General features: G+C 52.1%; 2 protein-coding genes and 1 long non-coding RNA gene across 3 annotated transcripts in view; 2 read left to right on the forward strand and 1 right to left on the reverse strand.

Moving 5' to 3' along the window:
* C6H7orf50 (chromosome 6 C7orf50 homolog) overlaps positions 1–19165 on the forward strand; it is a 148254-nt gene that overhangs the window by 51488 nt on the left and 77601 nt on the right. The gene's annotated exons all lie outside the window — the stretch shown is intronic.
* LOC118355134 (uncharacterized) lies at positions 38–15983 on the forward strand. The gene is made up of 3 exons (XR_007411198.1): positions 38–52; positions 12678–12787; positions 15583–15983. It is a non-coding gene; the product is annotated as an uncharacterized LOC118355134 (long non-coding RNA).
* On the reverse strand, positions 1707–12389 carry LOC112640173 (uncharacterized). The gene is made up of 3 exons (XM_049111223.1): positions 12371–12389; positions 12169–12263; positions 1707–4253 (listed from the first exon to the last, which is right to left on the reverse strand). The coding sequence occupies exon 3, from the start codon at positions 4235–4237 to the stop codon at positions 3248–3250; it is 990 nt and encodes a 329-aa protein (XP_048967180.1). The 5' UTR covers positions 4238–4253; positions 12169–12263; positions 12371–12389; the 3' UTR covers positions 1707–3247.

The raw sequence follows: 19165 nt of genomic DNA on the forward strand, positions 1-19165 counted from the left end.
CAGAACATGGTGCACGTGGCTCGCGGAAGTGCAGCTGGATGGTGCTTACCAGGTTCTGCCTTGGGAGGGGTGTTTGTGGGTGGCATGTTCTAAAATGCCAGGCTGGAGGCTTGGGTCCTCAGGGAGAGGCTCAAATCCGCAGGAAGTGGCTTTTCCCTCACCCTGTGTCCCCTCTCTGCTCTGAGCCATCTTTTTCAAATTGAGGTTTTGTGGATGAAGCACCTCCCACTGCTGGAAAGCCATGATTCTACGTGTTTTCTGGTCTGTGGCTCTTGACTTTTCTCTCAATTTTGTCCTTGAAGAGCTCCTCTCCTAGGATGAGGCATGAGCAGACGAGACCCACATCTGGCAGCTCCTCCATCCCCAAAGGGCCCACGTGGAGCTGGTGGGTGGGGCCGGGGGCACCTGGCTGTTTTAGAGGTTGGGGTTCCCCACCTTCTCTTTGGTCACAGCGGTACTTTTTAGTGTCTTAGATCCTGGGCTTCCTCATAGGATTTGTTTAAAGAAGGGATCCTACTGCTTAATAAAAGAAGTTTGAGAACCAATGATTTATGTTCCTGTGGTTGGGTTCTAAAGCTATTCCTTCAGCAAAAATACTGAGAAGCTCAGTGGTACCAGATTCTCCAGGTTTTGCTTATGTGTTTGCGGTCTCAGCCCTGGTCAGCCATTTCTCCAAGGAGCCTTGAGCACATGTAAGCCTAACCCCTCCTTCTGTTCTAAAACTAACAGGGTGTTAGCATCCATTATTGTGTATTTATGCATTGATTTAGGTCCTTCCACTTCTGAACATGAATAACACAAGGGAACTTGCCATAAGCCATTAAAAGCTGGATAGAATACAGGACATCATGGTTTTCAGTCATTGGGACAGTGGATAGTACAAGATCTTGGTCTCTGAGAGAAGGAAGCAAAGTGTGGTGAGCCCTGTGCCTACCTGGGCTCCTGTCCTGAGGCAGGAGATGTGCCTATATGTGCCTAATGGGAATAGTCAGGGCAATGCTGAGAACAACTACAGGCCAGCTATATGCTGAACAACCGCCAGGGTTTACTTAGGCCTGGGCCATGTTATTGCATCCAGTCAGACTAGAGATGTGTCTGAGCCTCTGTGACAATGAGGAGAGACCCTAGAATGGGATGCCTACTTAGGCCACTCCTGACCCTGACTAACAAAGCTTAAACACAGCTGTCCCAAGAATCCGTCAGTTCTACAAGGAACACCACGCCTGCTGGAGTTAACTTCACTACTCTTTAAAGGAAGAGAGTAAGGGGCTCCTGGGGGACTCTGTCGGTGAAGCGTCTGCCTTCAGCTCAGGTCATGATCTTGGGGTCCTGGGATTGAGCTCCACATCGGGCTCCCTGCTCAGCAGGGAGTCTGTTTTTCCCTTTCCTCCCTGCTCCTGCTCTCTCTTGCTCACTCTCACTCGTTCTCTCTCAAATAAATAAATAAGATCTTTAAAAAAATAAGAGTAAAATTAAACACTCAACAAGGGAAATTCATGATGTCTAGCATCTAGTAAAAATTACTGTGTGTGAAGGAGCGGCTGTCACGTTTCAGTACTGCTGCTGGTTGTCCTACCTGACTGTCCTGATGGAAGGGAAAGCGTTCTTGGACACTCCTGGCTCTCATGTGTGGGCCTTGTACAGGAGTCCAGGGCAGAGGCTCTGTGAGTATGTGAGCACATGGACGAGCAGAAACAGAAGGGGAGTGGGATTTTTAAGCGTTTAGTATTTTAATGGTATATTATAGAATCTTCTTAACCATATAATCCAAATCCTTTTTCTTCCAAAGAAGTAATACAGATATATCAACATTGAAAAGACATACTTGCAAGAGGCAATTTTGTTCTGTAGTTTGCAGAGTAACACAAAATGTTCATTAAAATAGAAGACAATGGAGTATTATTCAGCACTGAAAAAGAAATAAGCTACCAAGCCATGGAATACATTGAGGAACCTGATACACAGTCTGTGCCAGCTCTGTTCTATGGGATTCCAGCCATAGAACGTTCTGGAAAAGACAGAACTGTGGAGATGGGGACAGATGAGTGGGTGCCAGGGGCTTGGGGCAGAGAGGGCAGGGCTGCAGAGGCTGAGCCCGGGGGTTCTTTGGACTCTGGGTACTCTGTGATGCCATAAGAAGGATACATGTCCGTATAAACATGTCTGAACCAGGGGATGTACACCACCAGGGATGAATCCAGATGTGAACTGTGGACTCTGGGTGACAGTGATGTGTCACTATAGGTCCATCAGTTGTAACAAATGCTCTATCTGGGGGGATATCAGTGTGGGGGCATGGCATGAGGAGTGATCTCTTAATTCCTTTTAATTTTATCATGAACCTAAAACTGCTCTGAACAGTAAAGTTTTCATAAACAACTGAAACCATCAAACATAGAGGTCCTTAAAATCAGAGACGCCTTTTCCTTGCACACCTTCCTTCTCTATTCAACCAGGAAAATCTTAATAAAAATCTAGCAAGAATGGTCAGTGTCAATTTTGGATGAAGATTAACTACTGAACCTTCTATTTTATGTTTCATATGTTACCAGCCTTTCTACATGTAATACCAAACAGAGCAGATAGGGCTTTGGACACAGAGCTTTTCACTGACCACCCAGAGCCCTGGCGATCTGCACCAGTCACCGGCCAGCAGGAAGTACAGTGTGACACTTCATCAGCGTGTGGGTGATATTCTCAGATGTCCAGTGATGGTGATAAATGTAAAAGATAAAACCAAACTTCTTTGTTATCAGCAATATTTATGTGGTCCAAAGTTTCCAGCAACATTAAAGGTTAACCAGTTAGTGACCCTTTACGGCCAGATTATAATATGGCCCTAAAGTTATTTGAATAATGTATTTATTGTCAAGATTTTGTCATTGTCCCGTCTAGGCAGGGGCAGAGAAGGATGCTGGATCGCAGATAGATTAATAGAACTGCTCACCAGCATTTAGGACACCTCCGCCCAGTCAGACCTGTGTCTGGGCAGCTTTTGCCCCCACATCTACTACGCTCTTGATTTGCAGGATTTCTTTTAGCTGCAGACATTTGGTTTAAGTCAGGAGTGTTTGTGGAAGTGGAGCCGAATGCCAGGCTGCTAGGGTACAGTGCCTTCCGGACTATCCTGTCGCCCCATTTGGTACTTACTGCACAGATTGGAGTTTCAGCAAATGGCTGTGTTTCCTGTCAGGGAGATTCTCTCACTTGGCTTGGCTCGCTCATCTGCTATAGGTGAGGCCCTGCCTTAACCCTCGATTCTCTTTAAGGAAAAGCTGTTGCTTGGCTCTTCCTTCCTGCACCGTTGGGTGAGCTGCTCTGGAACTTTCAGCAGTGCCAGCCTGCAAGGCCCATGGAGGAAGAGGATGGCCAGCGAATTCACACAGCTCTCCCCAAACAGGACCAGCTCTGCCAGGTTCATGAAGAGCTCATCCCTGGGCGAGCCAATGTCCCTCTGCAGCTTCAGCCGGGCCCGTCGCAGGAGTGCGATGCTGTAGAGGAGTCGGCAGGCAAACGTGGTCAGGGCCATGGCCAGAACTACTGAGGGAGCAGAGGCTGTATCTCTCTGGGGAGGGGCTGCCCGCCGGGCCAGCTGGACAACAAGCAGGATGAAGAATGCCAGCTTCAGGACAAGGGCCAGCCCAAAGCCTAGGCTGACCTTCACAATTTCATACTCCGGCCAGGCGGTCAGTGGGTCTACCTGGCACAGGGTGGTTTGGAACAGCTCCCCAGATGTGCCCAGCAGGGCCACCAGCACCAGGGAGCTGCAGAAGGCACAGCCCCCAATGGCAGCCAGACTCGCCACAGAGCTCTGGGCCCCATTGATGGCCATACGCAGGCAGGGCAAGGAGCCCTGCAGCAGGAACACAGAGAGCATGGCCAGCTGTGCGTATTGCACATTGAAGTAGCAGACGTTGGCCAGGAAGCAGAGGATGGCACAGCTCAGGTTGGTGGTGGCCATGTAGTCCGGCCGGCTGATGGCGGTGAGGGAGAGCAATGTCACCAGCATGTTGGTGACAGTGAGGTCTAAGAGGAATGCATCCAGGCTCCCCTGCCTTGCGCGGCCCTTTATGAAGGTGGTCAGGTTGAAGAGCCCAGCCACCAAGCTTATCGGGACACTCAGAGCCATATAGACATGCAGGCATCTAGAGATGATGCTCTGCGCGGCGATGACATCTTCCACTGCTGTGGAGACGCAGCTTGGGTACTGTACCCATGACATGTTGTGAGAGCTCATCCCGACTTCATCTGAGCTGCAACAGAAGCACACCAGGGCGTTACTAGGCTGTCACCACGGGGTCACACTGAGGGGAAAGGGGGCTGCCCTGGCGGGGAGGGAGCCTATGCCTGTAGAAGGGACTCCCATCCAAGTGGATGGGTCTAGGGATCAATGTGACAGCCAGCTTCCTTCTGGGGGCATTCTGGCCAGGGCCCACAAGAGCAGGGGGCCTGGTGCCCCTCTGCCTCTCCTCCCACAACAGAATGAAACATACTGCTCATAAGAGAAACACTGTTTTGAAGTGAGGTCACATCTGAGTCCCTCCCCTAAAGCATTGGGGATCAATGAAAGATTGCAGGGAGTGGAGTACCAGGACCCGGATTTGGAGCCCCTCCAGGGCATCATGCACATTTCACTCAGGACCTCTGCCTCATGGAGGGAGGAGCAGCCAGAGGCGCATTGTTCTGTGACACATTTGCATGTCGCCATCCAGCTTCTGGACCCAGAGGAATTCTGATGGACTCTGGCCTGTCTGAAGGGACTGCACTCGTAGTATTGACTCTAGAGACCGAAAGGTGGCGTGCCTCGGATGCTGGCCCCCTGAAGACTGCAGTGCCTCATGCTCTTCCAGCTGGGAACCGTTTGATTATAGCCGAGCTGTAAAGTCCTGACTTGGGGCTTTAAATTGCGGTGCTAACAAACTCATAACCTTTCCGGCCAGTCTTTTGTCACAGAAATAATTTCGTTTCTGTATAAATGTGTCTTCCCACTTAAATTTTAACCAAATAGCAGACAAGGCTGGGAGACAGCATCGGTGCTCACTCAGAAGAAGTTGAAGAAATTCAATTGAAAGGTTCATGTTCATGGAATGCTCACGGGTGGGCCTTGCCCCATGGCCAGCTTTTGTGTTGTCTGCAGGGATAGCTTGAGGCCCTGACTAGCAGAGTCACACAGTGTGGCCCACAGCACCAGCATGTATGTCAAAAGAAGAGAGCACACGTGAATGGCCTTTCTTCCTGACTTCACAGAACCAGAGCCATCTCAATAGCAGACAGCATGTAGAAGCATTTATTATACACACAGGTTGTCTGACATGTGGCATCTTTGCATACGTTGACATGTCACTGGCTTTTCTCACTCCTTCCCAGATGCCCGCAGTGGCCGGACAACTGATGCACTGTCCTTTGCTGCCCGATAGCTGTGGGTGCACCGTATGGAAGTGGGCTCAGGAGTCACTCTCCCCATGCACTGACCCTGCTCCCCTCCCCGCAGACCTGCAGGGGACAGGAACTTGCCTTTCTCCAGGTCCACGTCTGGCCTGCTTCATGAGGAACATGGTGAACTGTGCTGTTTTCCATCTGCTGCTGAAGGTGACGAATGATTGCCAGGACACTGAGTGACTTCAAAATTAAGAATAGTGACCTGAGAGGAAGTGATTTGGAATGCTAATCTGTAATTAAGGCAAATTGGAAAGAAGATCTTGTGAACATTGACCACGGATCAGGAAACAGCATTAGGCTGTGCTGGTGTCTCATCCCTGCAGCTGGCCCATGTTTCAGGCACTTCCTGTCTCTGCTGGGGGCTTCCCCAGGCATTGGTGGTCAGAGGCCACCTGGCTTGTGGCAGTTAACCCTGTTACTTGATTTAGCGGCCAGGCGCTGGGTCATCCAGCCAGGTGGACAGACGGTGTATGTCTCCAAATCTGGCCTTGAGAGCACATCCCAGTCCCAGACCCGTCAGCTTGTTGACATCTTCTTGTCTTGCTCTGTGCTTTTCTTCAGAGGCAAGGAGCCTGCCTTCGTGCCAGGGGAGGTGCAGCCTCATGATATCTTCTGGTTCGGTGTGTGAGATGTCTGGTAAGAGGCCTCTCGACTGGTGGGCCTGCAGCCAGGAGCAGGTGTGCTTCCATTGACACGTACTCACGTTGTGTGGTGACCTTGGCTCTTGTTCCCAACTTGCCCGTCTGCACGCTGAGCTCCAGGACAGCCCTTTGCCAGGCAGGGTATCATTCAAGGACAGGAAGTCCCTGGTGTGCTGCTGGCCCCCAGGTCCCTGCAGCACATAAAGTGGGATACTGCTCCCTGCCGCCTGTGCCGTGCTCTGTCTCCTGGATTTAGCTGAGGTTTGCGGGCTCTGATCCTTTTGCTACAGGCTGTGTGGGCAAAGGGTGGCCTGCTAGCATATTTTTATACATGCAGAAGTGGGCCCAGGGGTGAGATGTCCCAGGTGGGAGACCTGACATGCTTCCGAATCCCTGGTCTTGGTGAGGTCAGCCTGGGAAGGGTTGCCCCCTTCTGGGCCCAGGGAGCACAGAATCTTTTCCCAGTGTGCCTCACCCACCCCACCTACTGTGTCTCTAGGCTGGGCCTTCGTAGAGCCGAAGATGGCACCCAGTGGCTAGGCCATCCACCGTCCCTCCCCTTACCACCATGTTTGGGTTTTATTCGGAAAGAAAATAAAAGATGTAAGATATTTTCTCATGAAATTGCCCATGATTACTGCTCTTCTGCCAAACTCCCACCCACATCCCTGGCTGTCTCATATCTCTTACATCTTATAGCTTCTATTTGGCTTTGACGGCCCTCTCTCTCCTCAAGCCCCTCCGGCTCACCCCCAAAGGGCCAGGAGGGTGGCACAGCCAGAGAAGACCCTGAGACAGCTCTTGAGAGTCACGGCCTTCTCTGATAGATAGATACTACTTGCTGAGTGTTAGCACTTGCTACACTTTGTTGGAAGCACATTATATATAATAACTTCCTCAGACCTTGCAGTTTTCCTCAGGAGGTAGGACAGTTAAAATCCCACATCTTCATGGTGGAGGTGACTGCTCTCAGAGCAATGGAGTGGTTTGCTCACTTAGCCAGGTAGGTGATGATGGCATCAGGATCAGAACCTAGACAGTTTGACTCCAGAACCTGTACAGTTTAAAAATTTACATGCAATAAAAGTTATTTTTTGGTGTGTACTATGGATGCATCTGGTCATGTCAGCACCACGACACGCAGTATACAAATGGTCCCGTCACCCCCTAACTTCCCTTATGCCCATTTCTTGGTGCTCAAACTGTCCCTGCACTGAACCCCTGCAGGCAACCCCTGCGCTGCTGTCTTCCTCTCATCATGACTTCTTCCTCCTCATTCTGCCTCTGAGACTTCTCTGTGATGTGTGGGTCAGAGGTCATTCCTTCCTGTTGCTCAGTAGCATCCCAGCCGTGTGGATGAACCGGTTGTCTATGTGTTCGCCATTCCAGGGACATTTAGGTTATTTTCAGGTTTGGGCTCTTATAAATACAGCTGCTTCAAATACTCAAATGTAGGTTTTTATACATGAACATACAGTTTTATAGGTGAGCATAACACTTTTCTTTCCTTGGGTGAATACTTATGAGTGGGGTCTTGTTTTTTTAGTTTTAAAATTTTTACTTGGTAAATTTGACATTTTACATTTTCTAAATTTAAGGCATATAGCGTGACTTTGATACATTTATGTATAGTGATTCCAGCCATTGGGACGATGCTGACCCGCCTGGTGTAATCCTGTCTGTGCTCCTCAGCATTGCAGTGGGTCTCTGGCTTAGTCATTTCCTGCTTCGTGTCTGCACCCTTAGACACTGCCAGTTTGACTCCCACCCCCATCCCACCATCACCACCCTTTTCACTGGTTTGTTTTTTTTTTAAAGATTTATTTTTTTATTTTAGAGAGACATCATGCGCACACACAAACGGAGAGGCAGAGGAAGAGGGAGAGAATTTCCAGCAGGTTCCCTGATGAGTGAAGAGCCTGACTTGGGGCTCTAACTCACAACCCTGAGATCATGACCTGAGCTAAAACCAGGACTCAGACCTTCTGCCAGTGGAGCTACCCAGGCACCCTGCCTTGTTTTGTAAATAGGTTTAACTTCTTTGTATTCCTATAGGACTTCTCCTCCTCTGTCTCTGAGCATGTGTGCTGTGGGGCCATGCATGCTTCTGGGAAAGGCTGCGTGTTTGTGCTGCACCTTCTTGATCTGTACACCTGCCGATGAGCACTTGGGTTGCCTCTGTGCGTGTGTGTCTGACTTGATGTGAAGTTGCCGGTGTTTGCCCGAGAGGCTGTGATGTTTTGCAGTCCTGCGAGAACCTAAGCTTTTCAGCACAGGTCTTAGCTTAGGCTCTGAATTCCCCTGGAAAATAGGTTGACCCTCCAAGGCAGACCCCATGCCTTGTTCTGGTGCCAGTTTCAGGCCGAGAACCAGGGCTTCTGGGGCCCTTTTCTGAGCCACACAAAAGGGCTGCCAAGGTCCAGTTCTGGGGTCCCCTGGGAGCTCCCCGAAGCCAGAGCCTTGAGAATTTTGTGTTCTTTACAGCTGCTCCTGGCTGTAGCTCCTTAAATAGGCTTTCAGAATGGGAGGGGCTTGTGGGGCAGTTTCCTGTGGGTTTGTGTTCCTTCGGACTCCCCAGGGGCACTGGGCAGAGCAGTGGGGTCCTTTCCCAACAGGGGCTCCTCTTGGATACTTTGTACAGACCTGTCTTCCCTGGCCCTAGAGTGGGGAAGCGGCGGGGGCGGGGGGAGGGGGTGCTCTCCCAGCAGGGGCTTCTCTTGAATACACGGTTACAGACCAGCTTTTAGATCCTTGGGAGCTCTGCTCAATGCACTCAGCACTTAGGTTGTTCCACCCTTCTTGTCCTCTCTGTGGATGAGTAACGACTCCAGTTGCCGGGACCCCATTGTGGATGTTTACAGTGTCTGAATTTTTGCTGTCGTTTTTTTTCCTGGATCCTTTCCAGTCCTGTGCTCATTTCACATATGATCCCAAAGAGACTCACAAACTTTTTGTGTGTGGAAAGAGCCTAAGCTTTTGAGGTCAGGATTCTGCTGGGTAACTGTGCCATGTTCTTGGCCTGGCCAGCCAACACGATCTTCCACCCAAATCTCTGAGTACAGCCTGTCTCTGTGGCTCCATTAATCTCAGATGTGAGCCTCTGGGCACTCATCATTTGGCGACCCATCATTTGTAAGCTCTGGCTGTGGTTGTTTCTCCACCACCATCTCATAACATTGCAGATGTGTGACAATGTGGTGGCTGAGATACATGCTCCATGTTAATCTAGTGGTAGGAAAGTGGGCAGGCGTTGAGTTATAGGTCAGAGCACAGAGAAGGTAAACTGCCTTTTGTCCCGGCCCCTTGGGAGAATTCTAACCCCTCTGTCCCGAGGCACCAACCTCTTTCCCTCTTGGCCAGCTCCTCCCCCTTGCTCCCTCTGGCAGGACTTGGCTTTTTTAGCGCCTTCTGGTCTTGGCTGTGTAAATGTTTCCATTCCATTCCAGTCGTCCGTGCTCCTTGCAGATGAGGAGCCGCTGCGCCTGATGAGTCACTGTTCAGCCCATACATGGCCAGGCCCCATGCTGTCCAGCCCGGCCAGCTTCACGAAGGTGGTGCAGTGTGGAGGGCACAAGCTTTCATGGACACTGGGCATAAGGGCCACCTGGGACTCAGGCCCAGATGGTATGTGGGAGCTGGCCCCAGGGCCCCTGCCTCTGGCCCCCGCCACCTGCGGGCTGGGAAGGGACCATGACTGGCAGTGTGGCCCCTGCCAACCCTTACTGCTTCTCTGGGGACCTGCTGCTGGGCATTCTTTCCTCTCTGTCCTGGTGGTTCTAAAATACAAATTCCTGAACTATTCTGAACGTCTTCTATGAGTTTTGCAGAAAATAACCTCATTGAAATATAAAGATTAAAAGGTTTCCATTTTACTCCTTTTGAGTCTTCCAAGACCTCTGTCTCTCCTGGACTCACTTACATACACATACATGCCTCCAGGAAACACAGCTCATCCCTGTCTGTCCTGGCGCTGGAGCAGCCCTGTTCCTCACACAGTGGACGTCCCTGTCTAGACAGAGGAGCCTGCCTTGCTGCTGTCCCTGCAGCTTTTGTGAATACATCTAGCGTCCCTGCATAGGTCGGAGGGCAGGCCGAGGCCTGGGCCTCTGGGACCTACGAGCTCTTCCTCTGACACTGAGCACACTTCTGCTGTTGTTCCCTTGGCTTCTCAGCAGCCATTTAGAGGCACAGTGAGAGGAGAGCCCCTTATGTTATGAGAAGCTTACCACTGGTCCTGGTGGTTCTGAGGGCAGAGATGACAGGGTTCTCCTGGCCTAGGGGTGCCCACTTATGTCCATTGGTAGCCCTGTGGTCCTTGGGTGTTTACCAGCATCTCCCAGGGCACTGGGGCCAGCCTTTCCTTCCCAAAGCTGAGCCTGAGAGAACTGTACTTTGGTAAACCCGCCCCTGATTTAGAGATGCACCCTCCATCTCCATCCCCACCCCCACCCCCCACCCCCATCCCTACACACTTCCTGAGTACTTGTTAGGAGCCTGGCCCCGCCCCTGGCTGCTGGCCACCACTGTCCTATCCTTGTGGGCCATCAGTGCCTTAGCTCGAGGGCATCTGGACCTGGCACCCACATTGGACAGGCAAAGGCTGGCCGCGATGAGTGAGACCATGTGCCGCATAGAGCATCACAGCAGAGAGGCCTGCTGTAGGATTTGGGGTTATGTGGTTGATTTGGAGGAGGGTCTGAGGAAGTGGGCGCTGTCAGAAAGTGGGAGCTTCACCACAACCAGGGTCCTCTGTGATCTTGCCTGAGGGTGGTTGTGGCATCACTGGTAAAGGGGCAGAGTGCACATTTTGACTAGACAGGAATTTATTGATGTTGTGTGGCCTTCTGTTGTCTGCTTCCTGCTGTTTCCAGGACCTTATCTGATGCTGGTGTTCTGAGCGTACCATGTTGCACTGTAGGGCCAGGCTGGCTGCTGGACCCATGTTTCTGTCCTCCCCCACACTGGCCCCTGCAGTGATGCCACACCCTGTGCCCTGGACCACAACGTGGGAGCCTCTACAACTCCCACCTGTAGAGGGGGGTGCTGTGGCCCTACAGACCCCTCCCCTGGTAATCTACCCTGACTTTCCCTGGGCCCCCAACTGAACCCTGCTGGGAGCTGCCTACCCCAGCAAAGGCACTTGTAGGGCCCAGCCCTGTCCCCAGAGGTCCTGGAGGGCTCAGCTCCATGGGCTTCTGTCATTGTGCTATCCCAGCATCAGGTGAGCACCATCCCTCTGTGAGATGGGAAGCCCAGTGTTTCACTCTATTGGCCTGTGATATTGGATAAGTTAATCTAGTCCTGGGTGCACATCAGCAGTATATCACCACTGAGCATCTTTATGAAGATTTTGTCAGATAAGGTGGCATGTGGAGGCACTCAGGTGGTTCCTTCCCACTTACAGAGAGGAATCAGGTGGTCACAGAGACCCTTGCCTTCCACCCACAGAGTGTCACCTGAACACAAAGCCTGCCTTGTGCAGAAGGCTGGCTGCCCCTGCTTGCTTTGAAAACTGGAACCTTTCTTCCTAGGCTCCACCCTCTGGGCGGAAACACCGCCATGTCTGGGCTCCCAGCCCTGCCCAGCCACGGTTACGGAAAGAGACCCCTGTTCAGGCTTTACACCCCATGAAACCTATACGTTCCGGATTGCCTCCTGTAAAACATTCATTATATGCCGCCAGACCAGAGCCCCTCCATGTTTGTGCCCGAGGAGGGAGACCCAGCCAAGGAATGAATGCCTTTGGCAGCTTCGGTCAATACCCAGATGTGTGACAGTTGACAAGCGTTTCCTAGCTTCGTCTTCAGGACACAGAACTTGAGCCACATTGATCTTTTCTTAATGAGGAAGACCTGAGCAGTCTGCTCAGTTGCTTCCAGGTCAAAATGTTAGGAAAATAGGTCTCATTTTAGTTTTTACTGGAGCCCATCTATAGCATAAAGAAGCCTTAGTTTTCAGAGAGAAAAGGTGCTCGGCTGTGCAGTCGCCAATCTGCCAGCCAGCACTAAAGTACAGTGCAGGAGGTGGGGTGGGGGTTGAGGAAGCACTTGAGGCAGGGACAGGAAAGCCAAGAGGGCCCGCAGCTCACCTGTGCGAGGGCTCCACACACACTCTTCCTCTCCAACCCTGCCGTCTGCTGCTGCTCTGTGCTCACTGGAAACGGGCAGGCACAGACCGATGGTGCTGTAAGGAAGGCAGGAAATCGGTCTTCAGTCATTCAAACCACACACATTGCATTTTAAGCAGAATATGGTTTGGCCACGTGACCCGAAAAATTCAAATAAACCTACGTCAGGAGGTAGCTTAGTGTCACAGACAGAAAAAGTAGTGTGTTGCCTCTGTCTCCCAGTGTCTGTGGGCCTCAGCGGTTTCCTGCAGATCCCACACACTGGCTCGTTCACAAAACGGTCCCTCCCAGAAAGCAGGCAACGTCTACAACTTAAAATAGGACCTAAAACCCCACCCATAACATAGGGAAAAGTGCTCACAACCTGTATAGCCAAAGGAAAGTCCCTGAAGCCTTCCCCTTAAGGCACTCAGCTTCAGGGCCAGCACTGGTGCCACCCTAACTGGGGATTGCCCTCTGCCTCCTGACAGCAGTGTGGATGTCAGGAAGCTGGAATCCTGAACGCAGGGCACTGTTGCCTGAGAGGGTCATCCACATCTCGTCACCTACACCCTGGCAAGGAAGCTGGGCACCAGGACAGGTAAGAATTTCGGAGGGAGGATGAGGTCAACATGGTCCCAAGCCTTGGAGGAGTCAGAAAGTGGCCTGGGACCCCCAGATGCCTGAAGGAGAGGACCTGCCTAAAGGAAGAAAGAGCTCAGAAATGGATTCAGAGGCTTCCATGGCTAACCTCCCCACCCCAGCTATCTCCAAGCCAGCCTGGTTGGAGACATGACATACAGAGTCCACTTTACACATCTCTGTCTCTTATGCAGCTGGCCCTGCATGAGAGAGAAGAGCCCTTTGGGGGCTTTCTGTGCAGCACCCAGCCCATCAGGGTCACTGATGGCATCCATTGGCCATGTGAACTCCATGAAAACCCACAGAGGCTCCAGGGAGGCAAGCAATGTCCCCGGGGCTCCCTTGGTCATTGAGCCCAGGCTGGGGCCAGAGACTGCATTCGTTTGAGAGTCTCTTACAATTTGGACTCCCCACATGGGTCCTACACTGCTGTTGGTGATGAGTACCTGAGAGCAAAGCAGCCTAGGGCCTCTGTTCCCAGAGCCCTGGGTCCAAGGAACTTCCCTGGAGCTTCCTCAGGAGTGGGGCAGCCTCACAGAGGCTTGAAGACTGCTGATAGGGGCTAATGTCCCCTAGAGATGGGAGACCTGAGGCCTGGAGGGGCAGCTGGGCAGTGTGAGCATCACTGGGGCATTCACCGCTCAGATACCAGGGTGACCAGGCATTGCCGTTAGACACCCCCTCCCCCCCGCCCATGGCCATCAGCTCTGCCCATTAGTGCCCCTTGGGAAGGACCTAGCCTTGAGTCAGGCCAGTGGAGGAAGAAAGCCCTCCAGCCCCCAGCACACAAGCAGAGGTGCCCTGAGCTACTGCAGTGTCTGGCTTACTGATGTGGGTGCTCAGAGGTCCCAAGCCCCTTTGCACAACCCCGGGAAGCTTTCTGGGTTCTAATTCTGAATATGCAACTTTAGGCCTCACTGTGCCATTTGAGGCTGTTAATAAGCACAAGCCTTCCATCCTTCCTACTGTGAATGGGTTTACAGAGCTGTGCATGGTTGTTGAAAGGATGCCTTCAGATGATGATGCTCGTCGGTGGGCCTCTTTGGGCTTGTCAGAAACCTGTCGGGGTTATGTGGGGCCAGGGCACTGCCCCAGGGACAGGCCCCTTCTGGGGACAGGAGGTATAATGGATGTCCTGCCATCTGCTCTCATGTGGATAGTGCTCATGTGTGGGTTCTGCTGGTGTCATGGGATGTTGCTCCTGTAAGTGGAATTTGGGGTCCCCTTAGAGTGAATTCCCAGGGAGCAGTAACTACCTCTGTCTTATGTTTTGGGGCATCCTGCTTCCTGCTCCCATGACCTCGGGCCTTGGGGGTTTGGAGAGCCCCGATTTAGGGAAATAAGCCTTCCCTATGGGCTCTCCCAACCTTGTGGGGAAATTTCTAAGCTACTGGAAGAGCAACAGGCCTGGCTGGCCCAGCTGACATCTCTCCGCCCTGACCTCCTGGTCTTCTGTTAAGCTGAGAAAACCACACTGTCTTTCCCAGCTGCTCTACAGGGAGGCCTGGTGTATGGTTTGGCTCCTTTCTGCAATGTCCAGAAATGTGTTCCATCTGCACTGTAGCTGCTGCTGGCAGACAGGCAGTGTCAGCCTCCAGGCCATGAGCTTGCACCGCCAGCAGTCAGCCCCTAGCTGACGGGGCCCACAAGAACCACCACGACATAGGAGCGTCTTATGCCTCTGCCTCCTGTTCTCGTGCGCACCTTCCCCACTGGGCCCAGCCCTTCTTCACCTGCCAGTGTGTGTCAGGTGAAGGGCTTCCATCGAGTCATCCAAGGGCAGATGGATGAAACACAGGACAAGCATAGCTGCTAAGAGGACCACCAGTGCTCGTATCCTGAATTTCTGGTCCAGAAATTCTCTGAGGTGTTGAGATTGGGGGTGGGCAGGCTGGCTAGCCCCCAGGACTCCATTCCTTCCAGCAAGATGGCTGTAATTCTAGCAGTGCTCCATGTCGTTATTAGAGGGTTAGATGAGCTGGCACACCTAAATGTGTGAAGCCAGGGATGGTCAGTAAATGCAGGTTTCTGCCAGATGGTGTGGCCCTCACATGGGAAGGATCTCGCACGTGTCTGAGGTGGGTTGGCCTCTGCAGCGCAGCCGTGGGACCAGCCTGGCCTAGGTCCCTCTCCTGCCCACCATCTACCTACCATTGGGACACTTTGGTGCCTTCTTAGTGAGGTGGCTCAAGGACTCGTCCTGCTTTCTGTCACATCCTGTCTTTGTGTTTCCATGGATCTGATTTACTCCCTGCTGGATTGTCTGCGCCCCGAGGCTGTATGCTTTGAATCAGGGTTGGGGCGCAGGAGGACATGGCTTCCAGGACAGAGTGCTGTGCCACCTCACTCTTGGCCTCTCTCAGTGCTGAGTGCAGATGACAGTGAAGAGGTAGAAGTGTGTCAGAGCTCTGCACACATGAAGTACACACAGATACTGGACATGAATGAAAGAGGAGGTGCGCTTGACCCCTCACCCTGCCCTGCCTTCCTCTCCCAGAGCATGGGGCCTGCCTGTCAGCTGGGTGGGTTGTTCAACTCGAGTGGGAACTGGCAGTGGTCTCCCTGTCCCCACCACTCCTTCATATGTTTCTGGCCCCGTGTAGAGAGGTGATGGGCAGCCCGTTCAGGGAGCAGTGACTCCTACCCACCCTTGTCCCACAACACACTGTTGATCTTGTCCTTATGTGTGAGCACAGGACAGTCAGGTTTTCTGGTCTCTGAAGTAAGAACATCTGCCCTTGGCTTTTCCCACAGCCCAGCCCAGGTTGTGGACACGTGCTGTACTGTGGCCTCTCCAGACAGCCTTCTTGCACCGGGATCTGAACACACTCATGTTCACAGCAGCTCTTCTCACTGTGGCCGCAAGTGGAGAAGCCAGGTGTCCAGCAGTGGAGGAGTGGATAAGCAAAACATATACCCACACATGGAACATTACTCAGCTCTAGAGAGCAGTGGTATTGGCACATCTTCCACAAGCTGGATGGACCTTACAGGCTGCTCAGCAGGAGAAGCCTGCCACCGAGGACTACATGTTCTGTGACTCCACTAGAGGACATGTCTGGGAGGAGCCAATCCATATAGAAAGACAAGTGGCTGCTAGGCACTGGGGGGAGTCGCCTTTTATGTAATGTCCTAAAATACCAGGACTAATGACCCCTGCGTGTCTTGATTCCTCACTGAGACACCTTTACATGTTTAAAAATGGCTTTGAGATATAAACCATATAACTCTGCTGTTTGGAAAAGTATAGTTCACTGGTATTTAGTAGATGCCCAACATGTGCAGCCCTCATCACAGCCCACTTGAGGGACATCTCCGTCCCTCGGAGGGGTCCCACCTGCCCATCTACAGCCGGCCCTTGTTGCCTGGGCTTCTGCCTCTACTTGCAACCAAACTGCTTGTTTTGCTTTCCTTGTCCTGCTGTCATGCAGTCAGCAAGAGGAAGAAAGAGCAGGCTTAGTGTGGACTTAGTAATCTTGGTCTGGCTGTTTCTCTGAAGTTGTATGGGATTATGGGGGCCTCTGGTGGGCATGCCAAAATGGGGGCACCCCCACAGGTGCTGCCAGGACAGGGAGCTGAGCCAGTGCCCCGAGAGGCCATCCTACTGGCTCTTTCGTGATTTATCTCCATGCTCATCTGGCCTTGCTGGTCACCTGAGAATCTTGGAGTAGACCCATAGTGCCAAGTAATGGGGCCTTTCAGACACTGGGGGGGATTTGGGATGTTTGGACAAATGTTTTCCTGAAAAAAACCATGTTTGGGTTTTTTTTGGCTTCAACCTGACTTCCAACCCTGCAGCCTGCCAGCCTGTCTCAGTGCTGCCTGACAACCACATGGCGAGCATGGCCACGCCCTTCAGGCCCCAGTGTTTGGTCCACTCAGCCCTGTCTGGCTGGCTGTCTCCTTGCAAATGAGGCACCAGTGTGTAGAGGTGAAAAGTGTCCTCCAGAGACTGCGAGGAGTGTGGGCTCCTCCTCCTGAGAGGTGAGGGGTGGGCAAGCGGTGCAGGAGGGCTGCTGGCCCTGTGGGAACAGGCCCTTTTCCAGAGCATTGTTCATACCATGTGAAATCGTGAGTCCATTGCACAAGCATTTCCTTGATCTTGGAAATGCAGGAGCGTGAAGGGACTCACAGTGGCAGGCTCTCAGTCTGTGAGAGAAGTCATTTGGATGCTTCAGTCATGGAAGCTGCAGTACAAGGACACCTGTGGAAATAAGGGATTTGGAAGCACTTAACCTAGACTCTAGGGACAGAGGCACAGGGAACAGCGATGGAGGTCAGGATACAGTCCAGGAATTGGAAAGGAAAGCAGTGGGGTCCAAGCTTAGGGTGTCTGGTTGCACCAGGGATTCATGGGCTTCTTGTTTGGTGCTCTTCCTTGACTGGACCTGTTGCTGGGGCATTTCAGCCCAGCCGTGCAAGTCCCCTCCCTGACTCACTTCTGGACATCCCACACACACACCCCGTCCCACCTGTCCTTTGAGTTCTGCTTCTAGCTACTCACTTTTTTTTTTTTTTTTTTAAGATTTTATTTATCCATGGGAGACACAGAAGGAGAGGCAGAGACACAGGCAGAGGGAGAAGCAGGCTCCCTGCAGGGAGCCCGATGCGGGACTTGATCCCAGGACCCCGGGAGCACGACCTGAGCCAAAGGCAGACCCAACCACTGAGGCACCCAGGCATCCCTAGCTACTCATTCCTCTGTCTTGGGCTTGTGCCTCCCCACATGCAGCATCCTGGCCCCACCAAGGTACTGGCCGGCTTGTCCTTTGCCTGCCCACAGGCTAGGCCTTGCCTTTCAGGCATTAGCTGTGTACACACAGGCTGACATGGTAGCCCTTCTAAGGTGAGCCAAGGATACACCTGCATGGAATGGTGCCAAGCAGGGCACCAGATTAGAGCATCCTGGTCTTTATCTCACTGAGGAGTTGGCAGTGCTGCTTAGAGTACATGGACACTCCTGACCCCTTCTGCCCAAACCCCCCACTCCCTGCCTTATGCTAGTCCTTCTTAAGCCCATGATTGCCCTGAGCTTTTTGCTTTCTTTCTCCCTTCCTCCCTCCTTTTTGAGGCTCCCTGCCTTTTGAGTGTAACTTTGGACTTTTTTCCCCCTTCTATTTCTTCACTTTTTGTTTGCTCAAACTGTCCCAAATGTGGCCATGGGGAATGTCTACAAGCCAGGGCCTGTGTCCCATTGACACAGCCCCATTAGTCTTCTAGCTCATCCTTACTCCCTGGTGCAGGATGGCCCAGGCCCACCTCAGAGGAGTCCCCATGGAGCCCTATCCCTTCCTAGCAGCCCTCCTTGGGTCTTTGAAACAACCTGTGGATGCACGTGATGGGCAGCCCCCTTGGAGCAGAGGCTGGACCTGTGAGGCTTCCCAGCTGGTTCATGGGCTGGCCTACCGGCCACAGGCCAGAGTGCTTTCCCCTTCCACACTCCATCATTTACCAGTGCCCTTTTAGATAGCTTTTCCAACATTTTTTTTTTTTTAAAGCATGTACAATCTTTAAAACTATTTATTTACTTTCTAGCCATAGCACTTCTCCTGCTCCCTGGTATGTAGAACATTGCATTAAATGTTTGGCTTCACTTGGGAGATCAGAAAGTCCAGCATATAGTTGCCCTGTAAATAGTGTGCCAAGCCTTAACAACACAGAAATCCAGGCCCACACTTGGCTACTGTCCCTGTAGGTCAGCCAGGCTCTGCTGACTCCAGTGCTGCCACCTGGGACCGCATGGGCTTTGCATGACCAGTGTGTATGTGCATGTATATGTGTGTGTATATGCCCGCAGAGCAGCACCTGGTGGACTGAGCACCCTTCTCCACTGCTGCTGAGGGTATTTTTTTTGTAAAAGCACAATTTGTTGTGAATTCTGAGAGCCTCATGGATTCTGAGCCAGTATCTGCAGGGAATAGTTTCTGAAGGACATTCCTGTTCCTGCTCTGATTGTTGGGGAATGTGTGTCAGGGTGTCTGCTCTTCAGCAGCTGGTTGGGGAGTTAAAGCTACCATAGAAGATCACTGAGTTACATCACAGAATGTGACCCAGCCAACCCAAATCATGTCAGCTGTTAGACCTGTGAGAAGCACCCTCACGTGGCATGAACACAGTTCCCAGTGTCCCGGAGCTCTGTGGCCGATACTTGGCTGTCCTGCAGAGTGAAGGTCTGCCGATGGCCACTGGGTGGAGCTCCGCAAACACGCCTGCTCTAGAGGCTGGAAAGTATTTCTGAGTCATGTAGTGTCCTGCTAGGACTTCAAAAAGTACTGCACTCCAACTTCACAGCATATTGTACATTAGCATCTCACGTTACAGGTTCACATGACGTTAA

This window comes from Canis lupus, chromosome 6 (genome assembly GCF_003254725.2).
Source record: "Canis lupus dingo isolate Sandy chromosome 6, ASM325472v2, whole genome shotgun sequence".
Lineage (NCBI taxonomy): Eukaryota > Metazoa > Chordata > Mammalia > Carnivora > Canidae > Canis > Canis lupus.

Bases quoted from the DNA above. Each gene is read 5' to 3' on its own strand.
- LOC112640173 (XM_049111223.1), bottom strand. From the start codon at position 4,237: ATGAGCTCTCACAACATGTCATGGGTACAGTACCCAAGCTGCGTCTCC.